Genomic DNA, 19,495 nt, shown 5'->3' with positions numbered 1-19,495 from the left:
GGATTGATGGCTTAACATGGTGAGCAAGAATTGTAATGTAATTATTTTTCAGCAACAAATCAAATATTTAAACCCACATGCTTGAATTGAAGGTATACTTCTTGTTTTCTAGCCGATCTTACTGTGTGAACGGCTTTGGAGATAAGGAAACGAATGGTTCAGATTTGGAATCTCCCCATTCGGCTATGCATTGTGTTTTCCACTCTATATCCGATGTCTTTGGATAAGATATTATATTTGCATCGGTTTTCTCAATAGAATTTAACCTTGGCTTTAAATTTCTGACACAAAGATATTTAGAACATACATGTCTCAGTTGAGACCAAGTGGAAGCCAAGTACGAAATAAGCAAAGCTACCCAACTAGATATGAACTTTAGACAAAGCAACGGGGAAAGCTTTGGCTGTAACAATAAGTCATTATCGGTCTTTATAAATGGTGCAATGGGTTGACCGATATGTTCCATAACAACTTTATTGCTAACAAGTAAATTACCCTTCTTCATTGGTCTTTCAAAATTACTTATGAGAATATTTCTTATAGATGGATCAATAATGAAGTCGCGACCAAATCTGAAAATAGGTAAATTACTCGCTATGCATACCTCTTCAAATACGCTGGGAGAGCATGATGGTGGTGTGACTTGAACAATATCTAGCTTCATCTTTGGATGACTCTCCAACGCCTTTTCATCTTCTTTTTCTTTATTTCGTGCATCATTACCTTGAAGATCCTTATCAGCCGAACCTTGTTTGGCTACTTGCTCTTGTCCTTGAGGCTTCTCAATTTCTACGGCACGGAATTCATAAAGCAGGAAGTAGGTTCCATTAACTTCAGAAAAATCAAGTATGGTTGTCTTGCTATACTTTCTATGCCCTTTCTCAATAATGTTTTCCTCTTTCGAATTGATGGATTCGGAATATATATAACTTGATTCGGCTTTTTCAACCGAAGCACTTTTAGTTTCTGAATCATCATTCTTTTCACCGGTTATATCAATTGGCAAGGCTTATTTTCTTTGAGCTAATTCCCTATCAATTCTCTCTTGGCGAAGTACTTGCACCCTATCGCGCAAAGCTTTAACTCCCCTCTCAATTTCAGCCCGCTCTAGTGTAGTTTGCCCCCCAATGCTTTTAGGATCTTTCGGCAATGAACTATTAGTGTTGCCAAAATTTTGCAACTTTGTAGGGGGTGTATAATATGTTGCGGTACTAGGTGGAGGTGTATACACTTCTGTATAACGATATGCTCTCTCGCCAATTCTATCGATTGATGAAGTTTCATCTTCTTGCAAAACTCTAGCCTTTATTGCAGCATAATCACGAAACAACCCCTTTTCATATTGTTCAAGGCAAAGAGCACTAATCCTCTTGTTTTGTGCCAATCTCTTTTTTAATGCAGCCACAGCCGCTTCCGGAAGAGATTGCTCCACAATACTTTCAGATTCTTTCGGTAATGATTCGCGAGTGTTGCCGAAATTCTCAAATTGCGTAGAGTATGCATTATATGCTACAGTATTTGATGACGGCACATGTGTTCCTGTAAAATTTTCACTTACTCGGCTATGACCATGAAGATGTGGGGCCGAATTATGAACATCTACAGTTGCATGCGGTGCTGAAAAATTACTAACATGAGGTGTATCATATGATGATTGAGGCTAATTGGCCAAATAACTAGTAGTAACATGGCCAATTCCCCGATCCACCGGCATGTTTGGATTAACATACTACAAGTTATTTGCCGATGAATAAAACTTGAAACACTTTGTTGCATACCATTGGAAGTTCCTACATAGGGTGTCTCAACTTGATTAACCGAACTCATCATGTTATTCATCAGCATATAAATTTGTGGGGTTGCCGATGCATGGGAGTTGGGATACATATGTTGCATGTTGCTAAAATTCTATGAAGTTGAAGCATGAAGATTATTCTGAACCGTTGCACATAATTAGATACATGATTGATAAAACTAGGGCTAGCCGATACATTATGCTCATTAGATGATCTACCAACAACATATGCATTATTTGCATCTACATAAGTGAATTGGGTATTCATATTACCTTCGTAGATGTCAAACCCTAGATGACGATCTCTTCGTAGCAAGAACGGGCCGGAGACCGTTCAAATCTTCGTCCCCAACGGAGTCGCCAAAAAGTGTGTTCGCACACGAACATGTCACCGTGTACCCTCGACGCTGGGGGTGATGCACCGCAGCTCACGTCGAAGGAGACCCGTCCGGAAGCGCGGTACGCAGACAATCCGGCGGGCGCTTTTGATGACCCGAAACCCCACGCGCCCGGGAGGGACCCCGTCAGGGCGCGCGGCGGCTATGGGCTGCCCTAGGTCGACCTGATCACCCCTAGGGCCTCGAGATTCACCACCCTGCAACAAGAAGAACAGGCGAAGAACGAGGAAGAAGAAGAACTAGGGTTAAGGAGAAAATATAAAAGATAAAAAGTGGTAGATGAATTGATCGATTGTGTGTTGTTCAATCGACCGTCACCCCTTAGATATATAAGAGGCGGCTGGACTTCCCGTGCAAGGAAAAGGCTTGGATTCACGTCCAAAACCCTAGTCAAATTCGGATTGGTTTTATCCGAACTTTCCAAAACTGTTCGGTTTAAACTGGCTGCACCTTGCGGGTATTTTTTGTGGTGGTAAACGATCTCAGATGAAAACGAGCCTAAAATCTTGACCGTTTCGACGAGACGAACAACTTTCATGTTCAAGGGTTTTTTTATCAGAGGTCATCTTGAGGGTCAAATCGGTCGCGCAAAACAGGCTATTCCCTCGCGCTACCCATCAGACATGTGTCTGGTGGGGCGCGCCACATCTCGCCTCGTGACAGAGCTGCACTCCAATTGCTTTAACTTTTGCATATGAATTTGGATTTGGACGATTTTTATATAAAAATCGATCGTTTCGACGAGACAAAGACAACCGGTGTAGATCATTTTTCCATTTGAGGTCGTCTTGGAGGCTTAATCGGTCAAACTGTACTCTGAATATAAGATCTTAATACTTTGAACATAGTTTCGGCCTTCGAGATGAAATCGGACGGCGATGACCCAAACTTCAAAGATATTCATATTAATAATACGTAATTCTTTCATGTAGATCACTTCTTCATTTGAGGTCTTCTTAAATAAATTTTTGACCGTGCCAAAAACTGATGTCAACAGTATGGATGTATCTAGATGTATTTTAGTTCTAAATACATCAATTTCTGCGATGAGTAATTTGGAACGGAGGGAGTAGATGGTTGGATGGCACAGAACATTTGAATTCATCAAATTCGTGCGTTTATAAGCAGTAGAGAAGATAGGTGTTTTTTTTGCGGGCTAAGCAGATAGGTGTAGTTGTAATCTCAAGTGAGCAGCTAAGTTAGCCCCTCGTCTAGCAAGGAGCAAGCTACAACCTAGCAGCTGTCTGGCGGAAGATATCCATAATAACAGAGCTGTTCATATAACTGTATGAGAAACATGCACATTTTTCACTGTGATAAAATTATTGGCTGCCGAATTATATTTGCCACTCGGATCCCACGTGGCAGATATGTGCCCTCAAGTAGATTGAACCCAATAAGGTACTCCCTCGGGTTCATATTACTTGTCACTGATTCAACTTTAAAGAAAGTATTTTCTTTATCTACTTGTCCAGACAAAAACGGCCTCCAACGGTCTCAAATGAAGACGAGCAGTAGGGAGTCTGAACTGTCTGGAACCCTGTTGTAGTGTCAAATGAAGGAGAGTAGTAGAAAGTTAAAATAAAATAGAAAATATTCTTCACGGATTTAGTGTTCTCTCTTTCCAAAAAGAGATATTACCTCTGCCAAAAAATAGAGACTTTACCCACAAGAAAAATAGAGTTCCATTTATACTATGTATCTTCATTCAAAATAAATATGGCATACATGTTTTTTTTGGTGAGATACATGTAGATGTTACATACTGAAGTTTTTCTTTTTAGAAAACTTTCAATCTATTCATCTTCAATCATGGCAATACAATGAACATCAAAAATAATAAAAATTACACCCATGTCCATAGATCACATAGCGACGACTACAAGCACTAAAGCGAGCCGAAGGGCGCCACCGTCATCGCTCCTCCCCCGCCGGAGCCGGGCAAAACTTGTAGTAGACAGTCGGGAAGTCGTCGTGCTTATTGAATTCATGCATCAGTTAACTCATCCAAAAGTCTGAACTAATGGAGTGAGGTGGGGAACTCAAGACCTCTTGGCTCTGATACCATATTGAATTCATGCACCAGCCAACTCATTCAAAAGTCTAAACTGATGGAGGAAGGTGGGCAATATATTTCAACAGTGCTAATGTCCCATAGAACCAGCGCAACAGAATAACAACCGCCGCCGATAAAGAGTAGCGTAGATCGGAGGGATCCAATCTGAAAAAATACAAACGTAGACGAATTACGACCAGATCCGAGCAAATCCACAAACGATAGATCCGCCGAAGACACATCTCCACACGCCCACCGACGATGCTAGACACACCACCGGAACGGGGGCTAGGCGGGGAGAACCTTATTCCATCTTCAGGGAGCCGCCACCGTCTCGTCTTCCTGAGCAGGACACAAACCCTAACAAAAGTTGAAGAAACAATTAAAAACGGAGCCCTCACGCCAGTAAGGGCCGGGATCCACCGCGCTGCCATGGTCCTAAAGCCACCGGAGACGAGGCGGGCCGGCGAGGGTGTCGGCGAGAGGCAAAGGAACCCTAAATTTTCTTGAAGTTGATGTGCAATTCTTCGTTACTTCCTCTGTAAAGAAAAATAGAAGTGTTTAGGTCACTTTTCTTCCTCCGTAAAGAAATATACAAATACTTTTATATTTCGTTACAGATGGACTACATTTTTTCTATGGAATCTGGTAGTTCAGCGTTCCAAGCAATTTTCTACTACAACATCGGTGTCTGCATTGCCGGAAGAGAAAGACAACCCAAGACGTTGAGTTGTTTATATGTAGGAGGTAACCTCTCCTGTTGAAGCAGCAGGGCGCCTCCGATTTTACCGATGACTCAAAGCATTGCTTGTCCTACTCCAGTGCTACTGCCAGGTTGCCAGCCACGCGTGTAAGAAACAAGGCAAGACAATCCAAGATTCCAAGTTCTTACAAAACTCTTGGATAGGAGTTTCCACCGGGTCGACGTTCATTCCCGCGGAAACGGGAGACCGATAGTGATCAACCAAGGCAGACGTGGTCTTGGACATCTGAGTTGGTATTGGTCTTCGGTTGTGAATCTTTGACCGCTTGTTCTTTTCAATATGATATCCAAACGATATGTCTATGTGTACATAGATAGTACCAAAATCCATAATTAACTTGTTTTTTATAATTAGGCAAGGGTACCTTAGTTTGGACATCATCAAGCTCCAGTAAAAGCATCTCCAATGGCCGTGCCAAACGACGCGCGCGCGGTAAACCCAGCTTTTAATGCGCGCGGGGCGTTATGCCGCGCTCCAGCAACGGCGGGAAACTCGCGCGCGCGGGAACCGTTTGCGCGCGCGCGAAAAGGCGCCAGCTCGCGCGTCATTTTTTGCGCACCGCTTCCGGCGCGCCTATAAAGTGCGGCGCGCGCCACGCGCCTTCTCCACGCCTCCTCTTCTCCTCTTCCTCTCCCTCTTTGCCACGCGCCGCTCCAGCGCCCCGCCACCGACGCGCCTCCACCGCTCCAGCGCCCCGCCACCGACGCGCCTCCACCGCTCCAGCGCCCCGCCACCGCCGCGCCGCCATGCCGCCGCGCCGTCGAGGAGCGTTCGGCTACCGCGGTGTCCGCCTACGCCTCAACGGCGGCTACTACTCGGAGATACGCTCCAGCGATCTCCGGCTCGGCCTCGGCACCTACCGGACGGCGCACGAGGCCGCCCACGCGTACGACGCGGCGGCGTGGCGCCTAGGCCGGCCGCGCGGCCAGATGAACTTCCAAGATGTGTACACGCTCCAGCAGGCGCTCGACGTCGCCCCGCCGCCTCGTCTGAACACGGCGCAAGACCGTGCGGAGCACGCCGAGCGGCAGCGCCGCCTCCTCGTCGCCCAGGAGGACGAGCAGGTCATGGCGGAGTGGCGCCGGCGCTACCCGGAGGACGTCGCCTACGAGCAGGTATACTGGGCAAGGCGCCGCGAGAAGGACACGCAAAGGCGCCGGGAGTAGCGGTTGGACAGGCGTCGGCGGAAGGCGTTGGCGAATGCGCAGTCCGATCTCGTTGCAGCAGGTGGGCAGTCGTTCTTCACGCGGGACGATGATCGGTGGCTGGACATCTGGCTAGATACTTCGGACGACACCGCTGAGGATGATAATGGTGATGATGATAGCGACTTAGAGTAGTTTTTTTTATGCAATCTATCTCGTTTTTTATCGTTTGTCGTTTTTGTTATTATGCAATCTATGTTTTCGATGTAAAATACCTTTGTATCGTTTAAAATCTATGCAATCTATCTAGTTTTTATGCTTCCAATGCCTATATTTCTAGTTTATAGAATGAGCGCGCGTGCTGCATTTTTTGCGCGCTGCTGGAGCGGCGCGCGCGCGCGCTGCATTTTAGCGCGGCTGCTGGAGCGGTCGCTGCGCGCCGCGCCAAACCAAGCGATAGGCGCACGCTAAAGCTATTTTTTACGCGCGCCACGTTCGGCACCTGTTGAAGATGCTCTAAAACAATAATGCTGCTACCATTTCCTTTGGGCGGGCAATTGAAGCCCATCTGCAACAAAAACAACATGGATTTGTGCATTCACGAATATTACTTTGAGGGATAGGAAATGGAAGTACCCTTCTAATCTCGAACTCAAATGCCATGGATGAACAGTAAAATAAAAAATATATAAAAAAATCTTGATTTTTTTTGGCAAACTTTAAGAATTGTTTGAAGTGCCTACAAATTTTTATCACAAAATCACATTGGTGGAAGTCGTTGCAAAAAATAAAAGGTCCAAAATGCGTTTGAAAGTAACATTTTGAGAGAATGGATTTTGTTTTTTTATCACGCCTTCCATCAATGTGATTTCATGACGAAAACTTACATGCAATTCAAACATTTCTTAAAGTTTGCCACACAAAATTTCATAATTTTATGAAAAAAGTCTATTTTTTTGAATTCACCGTTCATCCAGGAGCATTAGCTCGAGATTAGAAACTCCACGCCCAGGAAGAAGGCCCTTTTCTGGCATGACAACCGGTCAGCTTTGGTGACCGATTGATCCATCTCAATTTGATCGGCTTTCGTGTTCTTTGGAGTATTTACATGCTCTTTCGGCCTCTTCTTCTGCAGACGGCGATTTGCGACGTAGATCCCGGACAGACGTCTTCTGACCTACATAGATGGCTTCATGGCCACCACTTCTACAAGCTCATGGGTTTAAACAAGTTTGCTTCGTTGAGGCGGAGGCCCAGAGGCTGCATCGAGCTTTGTTCACGAGGCATTGCCGGTGGATGCCGGAGGAAGAAGACTTTAGCACCATTAAGAATTTTGATGTAATTTTTTTCTGTAAGGGTGTGTTTGTAAGTACTTCTGATACTTAATTTATGGCCTTAAGCCTTTTCGAACAGAAAAAAAATCTGAAAGTATATGCAATACAGTAAGAAACATCTAATTCCCACATTTCCTAAGAACACCAGAACAAATACGTACGAAAAATTAAATGATGTCAAAAGCACATAAACTGTGCATATGACCATACCTAGATAGTGAAAATGACTATGTATGTAAATCCTTGTTATTCCTAAGGAGACGTCACATTGTGCATCACTACAGATACTGCTACAGATGTTACCTTCACATATAATCGCCTCGCTGCTCTACTGCCTCGTCGGTATATATACGGGGTCTTATGTTCGCCACACTCTCGTATGCTTTTGTGCGTGTGGCAGTCGCACGCCTCTGCTCCCACATAAAATGGCCACCGACAATGACACCAAGCTCGCTGTAGCAGAGCTCGGCCCAACCCCCGCGCCGGAGGCCATGAAACTCTGCACCGTCTGCGTAGCCACGGCCACCCACGACGCCATGTCGCTGCCGTCACAGCAGGGGCAGTGGCTGCGCGCCGCCGTCCTCGGCGCAAGCGATGGCCTCGTCTCCACCTCAGCGCTCATGCTCGGCATCGGCGCGGCGCGACCCGCCGACCCACGGGCGGCGCTCCTGTCGGGCGTGGCGGGCCTCGTCGCCGGCGCCTGCAGCATGGCCATCGGCGAGTACGTGTCGGTCCACGCGCAGCTGGACGTGGAGCTGGCCGGGCTCCAGCGGCTCGAGGAGGCGCGCGGGTACCCGGCGGACCGGGCCGGGCTGCCGAACCCGTGCCACGCGTCGGCGGCCTCGGCGCTGTCCTTCGCGGCCGGCGCGGCCATCCCGCTGCTCGCGGCGTGGTTCGTGACAAGCTACGGGGTGCGGGTCGCCGTGGTCGTCGCGACGGCGACTCTGGCCTTGGCGGCGTTCGGCGCCCTCGGGGCGGTGCAGGGCCGCGCTCCAGGGGGGCGGGCCGGGCTGAGGGCCGCGCTGGGAGGATTGGTGGCGATGGCGGTCACCTATGGTCTCATGAAACTGTTCCGGACTCATTCAGATTGATATATGGCTTGAACTTCTTCTTTTTTGGCGGGTGAGGCTTGAACAAACTTGTTATGGGTGTGTTTCTCTTCTTCTTTTTTGACGAGGGGGAAAACAGTAGGTGAATTGCCTGCGTGCTTAGCAAATCCTAGCTTGTGGTGTACAGTATATACAATTAAGATTTGTTCACTAGTAGCATGCTTGTTGGCAAAAGCACTCTAACGCTCTTGCCATGTAAAGCTGCCACGTGAGTAGCAATACAAGGTATTCTACATGGTATAACTTATGTATCTGTTATTACTTGATTTTCGGTATTGTTATATCAAAAACAATACTCCCTCCGTAAAGAAATATAAAAATGTAATTGTTATTATTACTATTATAATTACATTTCTTTATGGAGGGAGTAATTGTTATTATTATTTTAATTAAAAACTAAAATATAATTCAATGATGATTAAAAAAAGTAATTATTTCAGTGACTAATTCAGAAAATCATAAGAGACAAACTATCATTTCATATATTTTAGAAACAAAAAATTTCAATAATTTGAGTAACATTTTAATAATTTCAGAAAATAGAAACACATATTTCAGTAACTTAATAATTTTCAGAAACATAAATTTAAACCATTTCATAATTTTCATAAACACACAATCATATTTCAAAATTTTCAAAAACATACATGTAACCAATACTTGCTTGAGAAAGATTATTAGTAGCAATGACAAAGGAGTCATTTGAGTGTTTCAGGTTGCGAAAATGTAAATGATAGCAAGAATTACCCAACAGTTGCCAAGTAACAAGTATTGAAGAGAGCAAGCAGTATTTAGAAGCGTGGCATGGAAATGGATATTGGAACGTTGCATGTATTGTTGGAAATATGCCCTAGAGGCAATAATAAAATGATTATTATATTTCCTTGTTCATGATAATTGTCTATTATTCATGCTATAATTGTATTATTCGGAAATCGTAATACATGTGTGAATACATAGGCCACAATGTGTCCCTAGTGTGCCTCTAGTTGACTAGCTCGTTGATCAACAGATAGTCATGGCTTCCTGGCTATGGACATGGGGATGTCATTGATAACGGGATCACATCATTAGGAGAATGATGTGATGGACAAGACCCAAACCTAAGCATAGCACAAAGATCGTGTAGTTCATTTGCTGTAGCTTTTCTGGATGTCAAGTATCATTTCCTTAGACCATGAGATTGTGCAACTCCCGGATACCGTAAGAGTGCCTTGGGTGTGCCAAACGTCACAACGTAACTGGGTGACTATAAAGGTACATTACAGGTATCTCCGAAAGTGTCTGTTGGGTTGGCACGAATCGAGACTGGGATTTGTCACTCCGTATGACGGAGAGGTATCTCTGGGCCCACTCGGTAATGCATCATTATAATGAGCTCAATGTGATCAAGTGGTTGATCACGGGATCATGCATTACGGTACGAGTAAAGTGACTTGCCGGTAACGAGACTGAACAAGGTATTGGGATACCGACGATCGAGTCTCGGGCAAGTAACGTACCGATTGACAAAGGGAATTGAGTACGGGATTGATTAGGTCCTCGACATCGTGGTTCATCCGATGAGATCATCGAGGAGCATGTGGGAGCCAACATGGGTATCTAGATCACGCTGTTGGTTATTGACCAGATAGTCGTCTCGGTCATGTCTGCTTGTCTCCCGAACCCGTAGGGTCTACACTTAAGGTTCGGTGACGCTAGGGTTGTATAGATATGAGTATGTAGTAATCCGAAAGTTGTTTGGAGTCCCGGATGAGATCCTGGACGTCACGAGGAGTTCCGGAATTGTCCGGAGGTGAAGAATTATATATAGAAAGTGTAGTTTCGGCCATCGGGAAAGTTTCGGGGTCACCGATATTGTATCGGGACCACCGGATGGGTCCCGGGGGTCCACCGGGTGGGGCCACCCATCCCGGAGGGCCCCATGGGCTGAAGTGGGGAGGGGAACCAGCCCATAGTGGGCTGGTGCGCCCCCCCTTGGGCCCCCATGCGCCTAGGGTTGGGAACCCTAGGGGAGGGGGCGCCTCCACTTGCCTTGGGGGTGCTCCACCCCTTTGGCCGCCGCCCCCCTAGGAGATCCCATCTCCTAGGGCCGGCGCACCCCCCTAGGGGGCCTATATAAAGGGGGGAGGGAGGGCAGCCGCACCTCAAGTCTTGGTGCCTCCCTCTTCCCTGCTACACCTCTCCCTCTCGCTGAAGCTCGGTGAAACCCTGCCGCGTTCACTGCTGCATCCACCACCACGCCATCATGCTGCTGGATCTTCATCAACCCTCTCCTTCCCCCTTGCTAGATCAAGGAGGAGGCGTCATCCGCTCCGTACGTGTGTTGAACACGGAGGTGCCGTCCGTTCGGCACTTGGTCATCGGTGATTTGGATCACGGCGAGTACAACTCCATCATCCCCGTTCTCTTGAACGCTTCCGCTCGCGATCTACAAGGGTATGTAGATGCACTCTCCTCTCGTTGCTAGTTGACTCCATAGATTGATCTTGGTGAAACGTAGGAAATTTTTTTGTTTTCTACTATGATCCCCAACAGTGGCATCATGAGCTAGGTCTATGCGTAGTTAGTATGCACGAGTAGAACACAAAGTAGTTTTGGGCGTCAATATTGTCAATTTGCTTGCCGTTACTAGCCTTATCTTGATTCTGCGGCATCGTGGGATGAAGTGGCCCGGACCAACCTTACACGTACGCTTACGTGAGACCGGTTCCACCGACTGACATGCACTAGTTGCATAAGGTGGCTGGCGGGTGTCTGTCTCTCCCACTTTAGTCGGATCGGATTCGATGAACAGGGTCCTTATGAAGGGTAAATAGAAATTGGCAATTCACGTTGTGGTTTTGGCGTAGGTAAGAAACGTTCTTGCTAGAAACCTATAGCAGCCATGTAAAAACTTGCAACAATAATTAGAGGACGTCTAACTTGTTTTTGCAGCAAGTGTTTTGTGATGTGATATGGCCAAAGGTTGTGATGAATGATGAATGATATATGTGATGTATGAGATTGATCATGTTCTTGTAATAGGAATCACGACTTGCATGTCGATCAGTATGACAACCGGCAGGAGCCATAGGAGTTGTCTTTATTTTTTGTATGACCTGCGTGTCATTGAGAAACGCCATGTAAATTACTTTACTTTATTGCTAAACGTGTTAGCCGTAGTAGTAGAAGTAATAGTTGGCGAGCAACTTCATGGAGACATGATGATGGAGATCATGATGATGGAGATCATGGTGTCATGCCGGTGACAAGATGATCATGGAGCCCCAAGATGGAGATCAAAGGAGCTATATGATATTGGCCATATCATGTCATTATTATTTGATTGCATGTGATGTTTATCATGTTTTTGCATCTTGTTTACTTAGAACGACGGTAGTAAATAAGATGATCCCTCATAATAATTTCAAGAAAGTGTTCCCCCTAACTGTGCGCCGTTGCGACAGTTCGTTATTTCGAAGCACCACGTGATGATTGGGTGTGATAGATTCCAACGTTCACATACAACGGGTGTAAGACAGATTTACACACGCAATACACTTAGGTTGACTTGACGAGCCTAGCATGTACAGACATGGCCTCGGAACACAGAAGACCGAAAGGTCGAGCATGAGTCGTATAGAAGATACGATCAACATGAAGATGTTCACCGATGTTGACTAGTCCGTCTCACGTGATGATCGGACACGGCCTAGTCAGCTCGGATCATGTTATACTTAGATGACTGGAGGGATGTCTATCTAAGTGGGAGTTCATTGAATAATTTGATTAGATGAACTTAATTATCATGAACTTAGTCTAAAATCTTTACAATATGTCTTGTAGATCAAATGGCCAACGTTGTCCTCAACTTCAACGCGTTCCTAGAGAAAACCAAGCTGAAAGACGATGGCAGCAACTATACGGACTGGGTCCGGAACCTGAGGATCATCCTCATAGCTGCCAAGAAAGATTATGTCCTAGAAGCACCGCTAGGTGACGCACCCGTCCCACAGAACCAAGACGTTATGAACGCTTGGCAGACACGTGCTGATGATTACTCCCTCGTTTAGTGCGGCATGCTTTACAGCTTAGAACCGGGGCTCCAAAAGCGTTTTGAGCGACACGGAGCATATTAGATGTTCGAAGAGTTGAAAATGGTTTTCCAAGCTCATTCCCGGGTCGAGAGATATGAAGTCTCCGACAAGTTCTTCAGCTGTAAGATGGAGGAAAATAGTTCTGTAAGTGAGCACATACTCAAAATGTCTGGGTTGCATAACCACTTGACTCAGCTGGGAGTTAATCTCCCGGATGACGCGGTCATTGACAGAATCCTTCAGTCGCTTCCACCAAGCTACAAGAGCTTTGTGATGAACTTCAATATGCACGGGATGGAAAAGACCATTCCTGAAGTATTTGCAATGCTGAAATCAGCAGAGGTAGAAGTCAAAAAGGAACATCAAGTGTTGATGGTGAATAAAACCACTAAGTTCAAGAAAGGCAAGGGTAAGAAGAACTTCAAGAAGGACGGTGTAACACCCTTGATGCGACTATATCTCCCACGTGTCGAGGCACGACTTAGAGGCATAATCGCATTGAAGGCATATGTCGCAAGTTAGGCAATCTTCACAACATCCCATGTAATATAAATCATAAAGGGGAGATAACATAGTTGGCTTACACTCGCCACGTCAATCAAGTACATAAATAACATTACATCATCCAAACACTCATGGCCCGACTACGGCGCCAAAATAAAAGAGAGAACCCAACATGCGACACGGTCCCTATCACCCCCAACTGGGCACCACTACTGATCATCAGGAAAGGAAACATAGTAACGTTGAGAGTCTTCGTCGAACTCCCACTTGAGCTCAAGCGCGTCTCCTGGAGCGGAATCATCAGGCCCTGCATCTGGCGTAATAGTAATCTGTGAGCCACAGGGACTCAGCAATCTCGCACCCTCGCGATCAAGACTATTTAAGCTTATAGATAAGACAAGGCAAATATGTGGAGCTGCAGCAAGCGACTAGCAAATATGGTGGCTAACCTGTTCGCAAAAGAGAGCGAGAAGAGGAGGCAAAGCGCGAGCGAGAAACTAGAGGACAACCTGCGCAAGCATTACTCCAACACCGTGTCCACTTCCCAGACTCCGCCGAGAAGAGGCCATCACGGTAACACACTCAGTTGATTCATTTTAATTAAGTTAAGGTTCAAGTTATCTACAACCGGACATTAACAAATTCCCATCTGCCCATAACCGCGGGCACGGTTTTCGAAAGTTCAAATCCCTACAGGGGAGTCCCAACTTAGCCTATGACAAGCTCTCACGGTCAACGAAGGAATAGACCTCCTCCCAAGACGTTCTGATCAGACTCGATATCTCGGTTCTTCAAGACACTTCGACGGGTTAAAACAAGACCAGCAACACCGCCCGAATGTGCCGACAAATCCCGATAGGAGCTGCACATATCTCGTTCTCACGGCACACTCAGATGAGCCAGACGTCGGGTAGGCCAGCCCAGAGTTGCCCCTGGTAGCCCCGGACATCGCTCGGTGGGACCAACACTCAGAAGAGCACTGGCCCGAGGGGGCTAAAATAAGATGACCCTCGGGCTCCGGAAACCCAAGGGAAAAGAGGCTAGGTGGCAAATGGTAAAACCAAGGTTGGGCATTGCTGGAAAAGCTTTAATCAAGGCGAACTATCAAGGGGTTCCCATTATAACCCAACCGCGTAAGGAACGCAAAAATCCGGGAACATAACACCGATATGACGGAAACTAGGGCGGCAAGAGTGGAACAAAACACTAGGCGAGAGGCCGAGCCTTCCACCCTTTACCAAGTATATAGATGCATTAAGATAACAAGATAATATAATGATATCCCAACAAGTAAATAAATGCTCCAACAAGGAACGGACTCCAATCTTCACCTGCAACTAGCAACGCTATAAGAGGGGCTGAGCAAAGCGGTAACATAGCCAATCAACGGTTTGCTAGGACATGGTGGGTTAGAGGTTTAACATGGAAATTTGGGAGGCTTGAAAGCAAGTGGTAGGCATCGTAGCATTGGCATAGCAAAAGAGCGAGCAAACTAGCATAGCAAAGATAGTAGTGATTTCGAGGTTATGATCATCTTGCCTCCACAGTTGTCAGAGTTGACTGGATCCTCGAAAGCAAACTCAAAGGGCTCCTCGTTAGTGAACTCGTCTCCCGGCTCTACCCAAACAAGACAAACAAACAACAAGGACACAATCAACCACGTGCAAGGAACAAACAAAATGATGCAAAGATGATATGCTATGCGGGATGCGATGCGGGATGCAAATGCAAGATTTGACAAGGGATGCATGAACCTGGCCTCAACTTGGGAATCCAAGTGTGCCACTGGAAATATGAGATGAAATCGCTTGAAAATGATATAAAGAACGTCGGAATCAGAGTTACGGTTTGGAAATGACAAGCGATTCAAAAATGACTCCGGTCTGCGATTTACAGCAAGTAGCCATCTAAATACAATGGAATGAACATGCTACAGCGCCCAAACATGACAACAAAATACATGGCAGGGATGCATACAAGATGCTTAACAAAAGTCTAGCACTGAGCTACGGCCAATTCATCCATTAACAGGTTTAAACGAGCATGACAAAAATGCATATAGCAAACAGATCTCAGACTTGGTGAAATTAACACTTGTTTGGAATCTCAGATCAGGTAGCCCTCTTTGGAGCAACAAAACTACATGCTACAGGACCTGAACATGTCAAAGTAAAGCATGGCATGGAGCTACTCAAAGAGCTTAACAAAAGTCCCTTAGTGACCTTGAGCCAAAAGGGATCAGAAAATACAATTGCAAGCATGTGAACATGGCAAAAACACAATCAGATCACAGACTTAGTGAAAACTGGCACATGCTGAAACATAACTCAAGTAGGCATGTTTACGAGCTCGATGCACTCACTACGGTGCAAGTCATGAAAAGCTAAGCATACACCCATCAAGAAGGCACAAAATTCAAGCTAGACATGGCAAGAACAATAGCATAGCATGCAAAGATCAACTACAACATCATCGGCAAAATTGCAAACAAGTTGACACTCTGCCCAGATTCACAAAGTAGCAAAAGTAGAGCTCGATTGACTCAAGCTAGGGTGCTCCATAATTGCAAACAAAGACATGGATGGATAAAGCACTACAATGTTAACAAAACACCCTTGCTGATCATCCTTAAAAGAGGCACGGATCACTAGGAAACAACATGAACATATGGCCATATGAAATAAACAGCTCAAGGACTTAGTGGAATTGCTAAGTCCCTGAAATCAGAATTAACAAGTGACCACTTTGCAAGCTTGTGCAAGTCACCACACACATCACAAAAATACATGGGTTGCACCTCTGGAAAGATGACAAAACCCTTAACAAAACATGTGTAGAGCATCAGGGCATAACATGCACACAATAATCATGGCAAAAAATGACAAAAACCTAAATGGAGTAGCAGATCTGACAATTATCTCAAGTAGCCCTCTTCTAACAGCATTTCAGGCATCAATATGAACTCAAATGAAAATGATGCAATAGAATGAAATGATGTACTCTCTGAGATGAACATTTTGATATGCTATGTGCATGAATCGGAGCTACGGATGCAAAGTTACGGGGCTATGAACAGGAGCACTTGGATCTGAGAATTTCTGGGACTTAGAGGAAAAATCAACCCCGAGATCTAGGGTTTCAGTGGCACGCAAAACGAGGCGGCGGCGCTGCTCGCCGGAGACGACGAAGACGGCGGCAACCGGGGTCGGCGGCGGCAGATCCGGCTCTCCCGTGGCCGGATCCGGCGGGAGACGAGGTCGGGGACAGCTGAGGTGCGGCGGCGGGCCTCGCGGGCAGCGGGCGCCGGCGAGCTCCGGTGGCGCTGGGCGCGGCCGGCTCCGGTGGAAGGCGGCGGCGCGGAGGAGTGCGGCGGCCCGGAGCGGTGGAAGGCGGCGGCGGGACGAAGGGCGCGGGCGGCGGCGGCCTCGGGCTGGCGGGGCCCGACGTGGGCTCCGCGGGCCTCGGGCGGCGGCGGGTTGGCGGCGGTGACGTGGCAGGCGGCGATTGGGCGAGGGGTCGGCGGCGGACGTGTCCGGTCCGGACGGACGTGTCCGGCCCGGACGGACGTGTCCGGCCGGCGCGGAGGCGGTTTTTTTAGGGTTTCGGGAGAGGGGAACCGCAAATTTCGGAGGGGGGTGTTTAAATAGGCATAGAGGGAGCTAGGAGAGTCCAAATGAAGTACGGTTTTTGGCCACGCGATCATGATCGAACGCTCTAGAAGATGGAGAGGGTTTTGGTGGTTTTTGGGCCAAATTGGAGGGGTGTTGGGCTGCAACACACACGAGGCCTTTTCGGTCCCTCGGTTAACCGTTGGAGTATCAAACGAAGTCCAAATGATACGAAACTTGACAGGCGGTCTACCGGTAGTAAACCAAGGCCGCTTGGCAAGTCTCGGTCCAATCCGGAAATGTTTAATCCCCACACACGAAATAAAGTTAGAATAGACCACCGGAGGAGAACGAAGCGTCGGAACGCAAAACGGACAATGGGGAAAAAGCTCGAATGCATGAGACGGACACGTATGCAAATGCAATACACATGATGACATGATATGTGATGCATGACAACGACAACAACACACGGAGACAAAGACCCGAACCATAGAAAATAAAATAACTTAACACCGGAAAAGGCAAGAGTTGGAGTAAAAATTGGGAAAGTTACATCCGGGGTGTTACAGACGGCAAGGGAGTTGCCGCGCCCGGTAAGCAAGCTGTCGGGAAGAAGCCAAAGAATGGACCCAAGCCCGAGACTGAGTGCTTTTATTGCAAGGGAAGTGGTCACTGGAAGCGGAACTGCCCCAAATACTTAGCGGACAAGAAGGCCGACATCACAAAAGGTATATGTGATATACATGTAATTGATGTGTACCTTACCAGTACTCGTAGTAGCTCCTGGGTATTTGATACCGGTGCGGTTGCTCACATTTGTAACTCAAAGCAGGAGCTGCGGAATAAGCGGAGACTGGCGAAGGACGAGGTGACGATGCGCGTTGGGAATGGTTCCAAGGTCGATGTGATCGCCGTCGGCACGCTACCTCTACATTTACCTACGGGATTAGTTTTAAACCTCAATAATTGTTATTTAGTGCCAGCTTTGAGCATGAACATTGTATCAGGATCTCGTTTAATACGAGATGGCTACTCATTTAAATCCGAGAATAATGGTTGTTCTATTTATATGAGAGATATGTTTTATGGTCATGCTCCGATGGTGAATGGTTTATTCTTAATGAATCTCGAGTGTAATGCTACACATATTCATAGTGTGAATACCAAAAGATGTAATGTTGATAATGATAGTCCCACATACTTGTGGCACTGCCGCGTTGGTCACATAGGTGTCAAACGCATGAAGAAGCTCCATGCAGATGGACTTTTAGAGTCTCTTGATTACGAATCATTTGACACATGCGAACCATGCCTCATGGGTAAAATGACCAAGACTCCATTCTCAGGAACAATGGAGCGAGCAACCAACTTATTGGAAATCATACATACTGATGTGTGCGGTCCAATGAGTGTTGAGGCTCGCGGTGGCTATCGTTATATTCTCACCCTCACTGATGACTTGAGTAGATATGGGTATGTCTACTTAATGAAACACAAGTCTGAGACCTTTGAAGAGTTCAAGGAATTTCAGAGTGAGGTTGAGAATCAACGTGACAGGAAAATCAAGTTCTTGCGATCAGATCATGGGGGAGAATACTTGAGTCATGAATTTGGTACACACTTAAGAAAATGTGGAATAGTTTCACAACTCACGCCACCTGGAACACCTCAGCGTAATGGTGTGTCTGAACGTCGTAATCGCACTCTATTAGATATGGTGCGATCTATGATGTCTCTTACCGATTTACCGCTATCATTTTGGGGCTATGCTTTAGAGACTGCCGCATTCACTTTAAATAGGGCTCTGTCGAAATCCGTTGAGACGACACCGTATGAATTATGGTTTGGGAAGAAACCTAAGTTGTCGTTTCTAAAAGTTTGGGATGCGATGCTTATGTCAAGAAACTTCAACCTGAAAAGCTCGAACCCAAGTCGGAAAAATACGTCTTCATAGGATACCCTAAAGAAACTATTGGGTATACCTTCTACCTCAGATCCGAAGGCAAGATCTTTGTTGCCAAGAATGGGTCCTTTCTAGAGGAGGAGTTTCTCTCGAAAGAAATAAGTGAGAGGAAGGTAGAACTTGATGAACTATTACCTCTTGGACCGGTAAGTGGCGCAGCTCAAGAAAATGTTCCTGAGGTGCCCGCACCGACTAGAGAGGAAGTTGTTGATGATGATCATGAAACTTCAGATCAAGTTGCTACTGAACTTCGTAGGTCCACAAGGACACGTTCCGCACCAGAGTGGTACGGCAACCCTGTCTTGGAAATCATGTTGTTAGACAACGGTGAACCTTCGAACTATGAAGAAGCAATGGCGGGCCCGGATTCCGACAAATGGCTGGAAGCCATGAAATCCGAGATAGGATCCATGTATGAAAACGAAGTATGGACTTTGACTGACTTGCCCGTTGATCGGCGAGCCATAGAAAATAAATGGATCTTTAAGGAGAAGACAGACGCGGATGGTAATGTGACCATCTATAAAGCTCGGCTTGTCGCTAAGGGTTATCGACAAGTTCAAGGGGTTGACTACGATGAGACTTTCTCACCCGTAGCAAAGCTGAAGTCCGTCCGAATCATGTTAGCAATTGCCGCATTCTATGATTATGAGATATGGCAAATGGACGTCAAAACGGCATTCCTTAATGGTTTCCTTAAGGAAGAATTGTATATGATGCAGCCGGAAGGTTTTGTC

General features: G+C 46.4%; 1 protein-coding gene across 1 annotated transcript; it reads left to right on the top strand.

Moving 5' to 3' along the window:
* Nucleotides 1–5,759: 5,759 nt before the first annotated feature.
* LOC123083864 (vacuolar iron transporter homolog 4-like) lies at nt 5,760–8,583 on the top strand. The gene is made up of 3 exons (XM_044505751.1): nt 5,760–6,021; nt 7,777–7,834; nt 7,893–8,583. The coding sequence occupies exons 1-3, from the start codon at nt 5,760–5,762 to the stop codon at nt 8,581–8,583; spliced, it is 1,011 nt and encodes a 336-aa protein (XP_044361686.1).
* The last annotated feature ends 10,912 nt before the right edge of the window (nt 8,584–19,495 follow it).

Source organism: Triticum aestivum, chromosome 4A (assembly GCF_018294505.1).
Source record: "Triticum aestivum cultivar Chinese Spring chromosome 4A, IWGSC CS RefSeq v2.1, whole genome shotgun sequence".
Classification (NCBI taxonomy): Eukaryota; Viridiplantae; Streptophyta; class Magnoliopsida; order Poales; family Poaceae; genus Triticum; species Triticum aestivum.
Note: the sequence above shows the minus strand (reverse complement) of the source record. Positions and strands in the feature narration are given on the sequence as shown.

Excerpts from the sequence above, each read along its gene's own strand:
- LOC123083864 (XM_044505751.1), top strand. The coding sequence starts at position 5,760 with ATGCCGCCGCGCCGTCGAGGAGCGTTCGGCTACCGCGGTGTCCGCCTA. Across the intron at positions 6,022-7,776 it reads TCTGAACACGGCGCAAGACC|ATACTGCTACAGATGTTACC; the intron begins GTGCGGAGCACG and ends GCATCACTACAG. Across the intron at positions 7,835-7,892 it reads GCTGCTCTACTGCCTCGTCG|TCGCACGCCTCTGCTCCCAC; the intron begins GTATATATACGG and ends TGCGTGTGGCAG.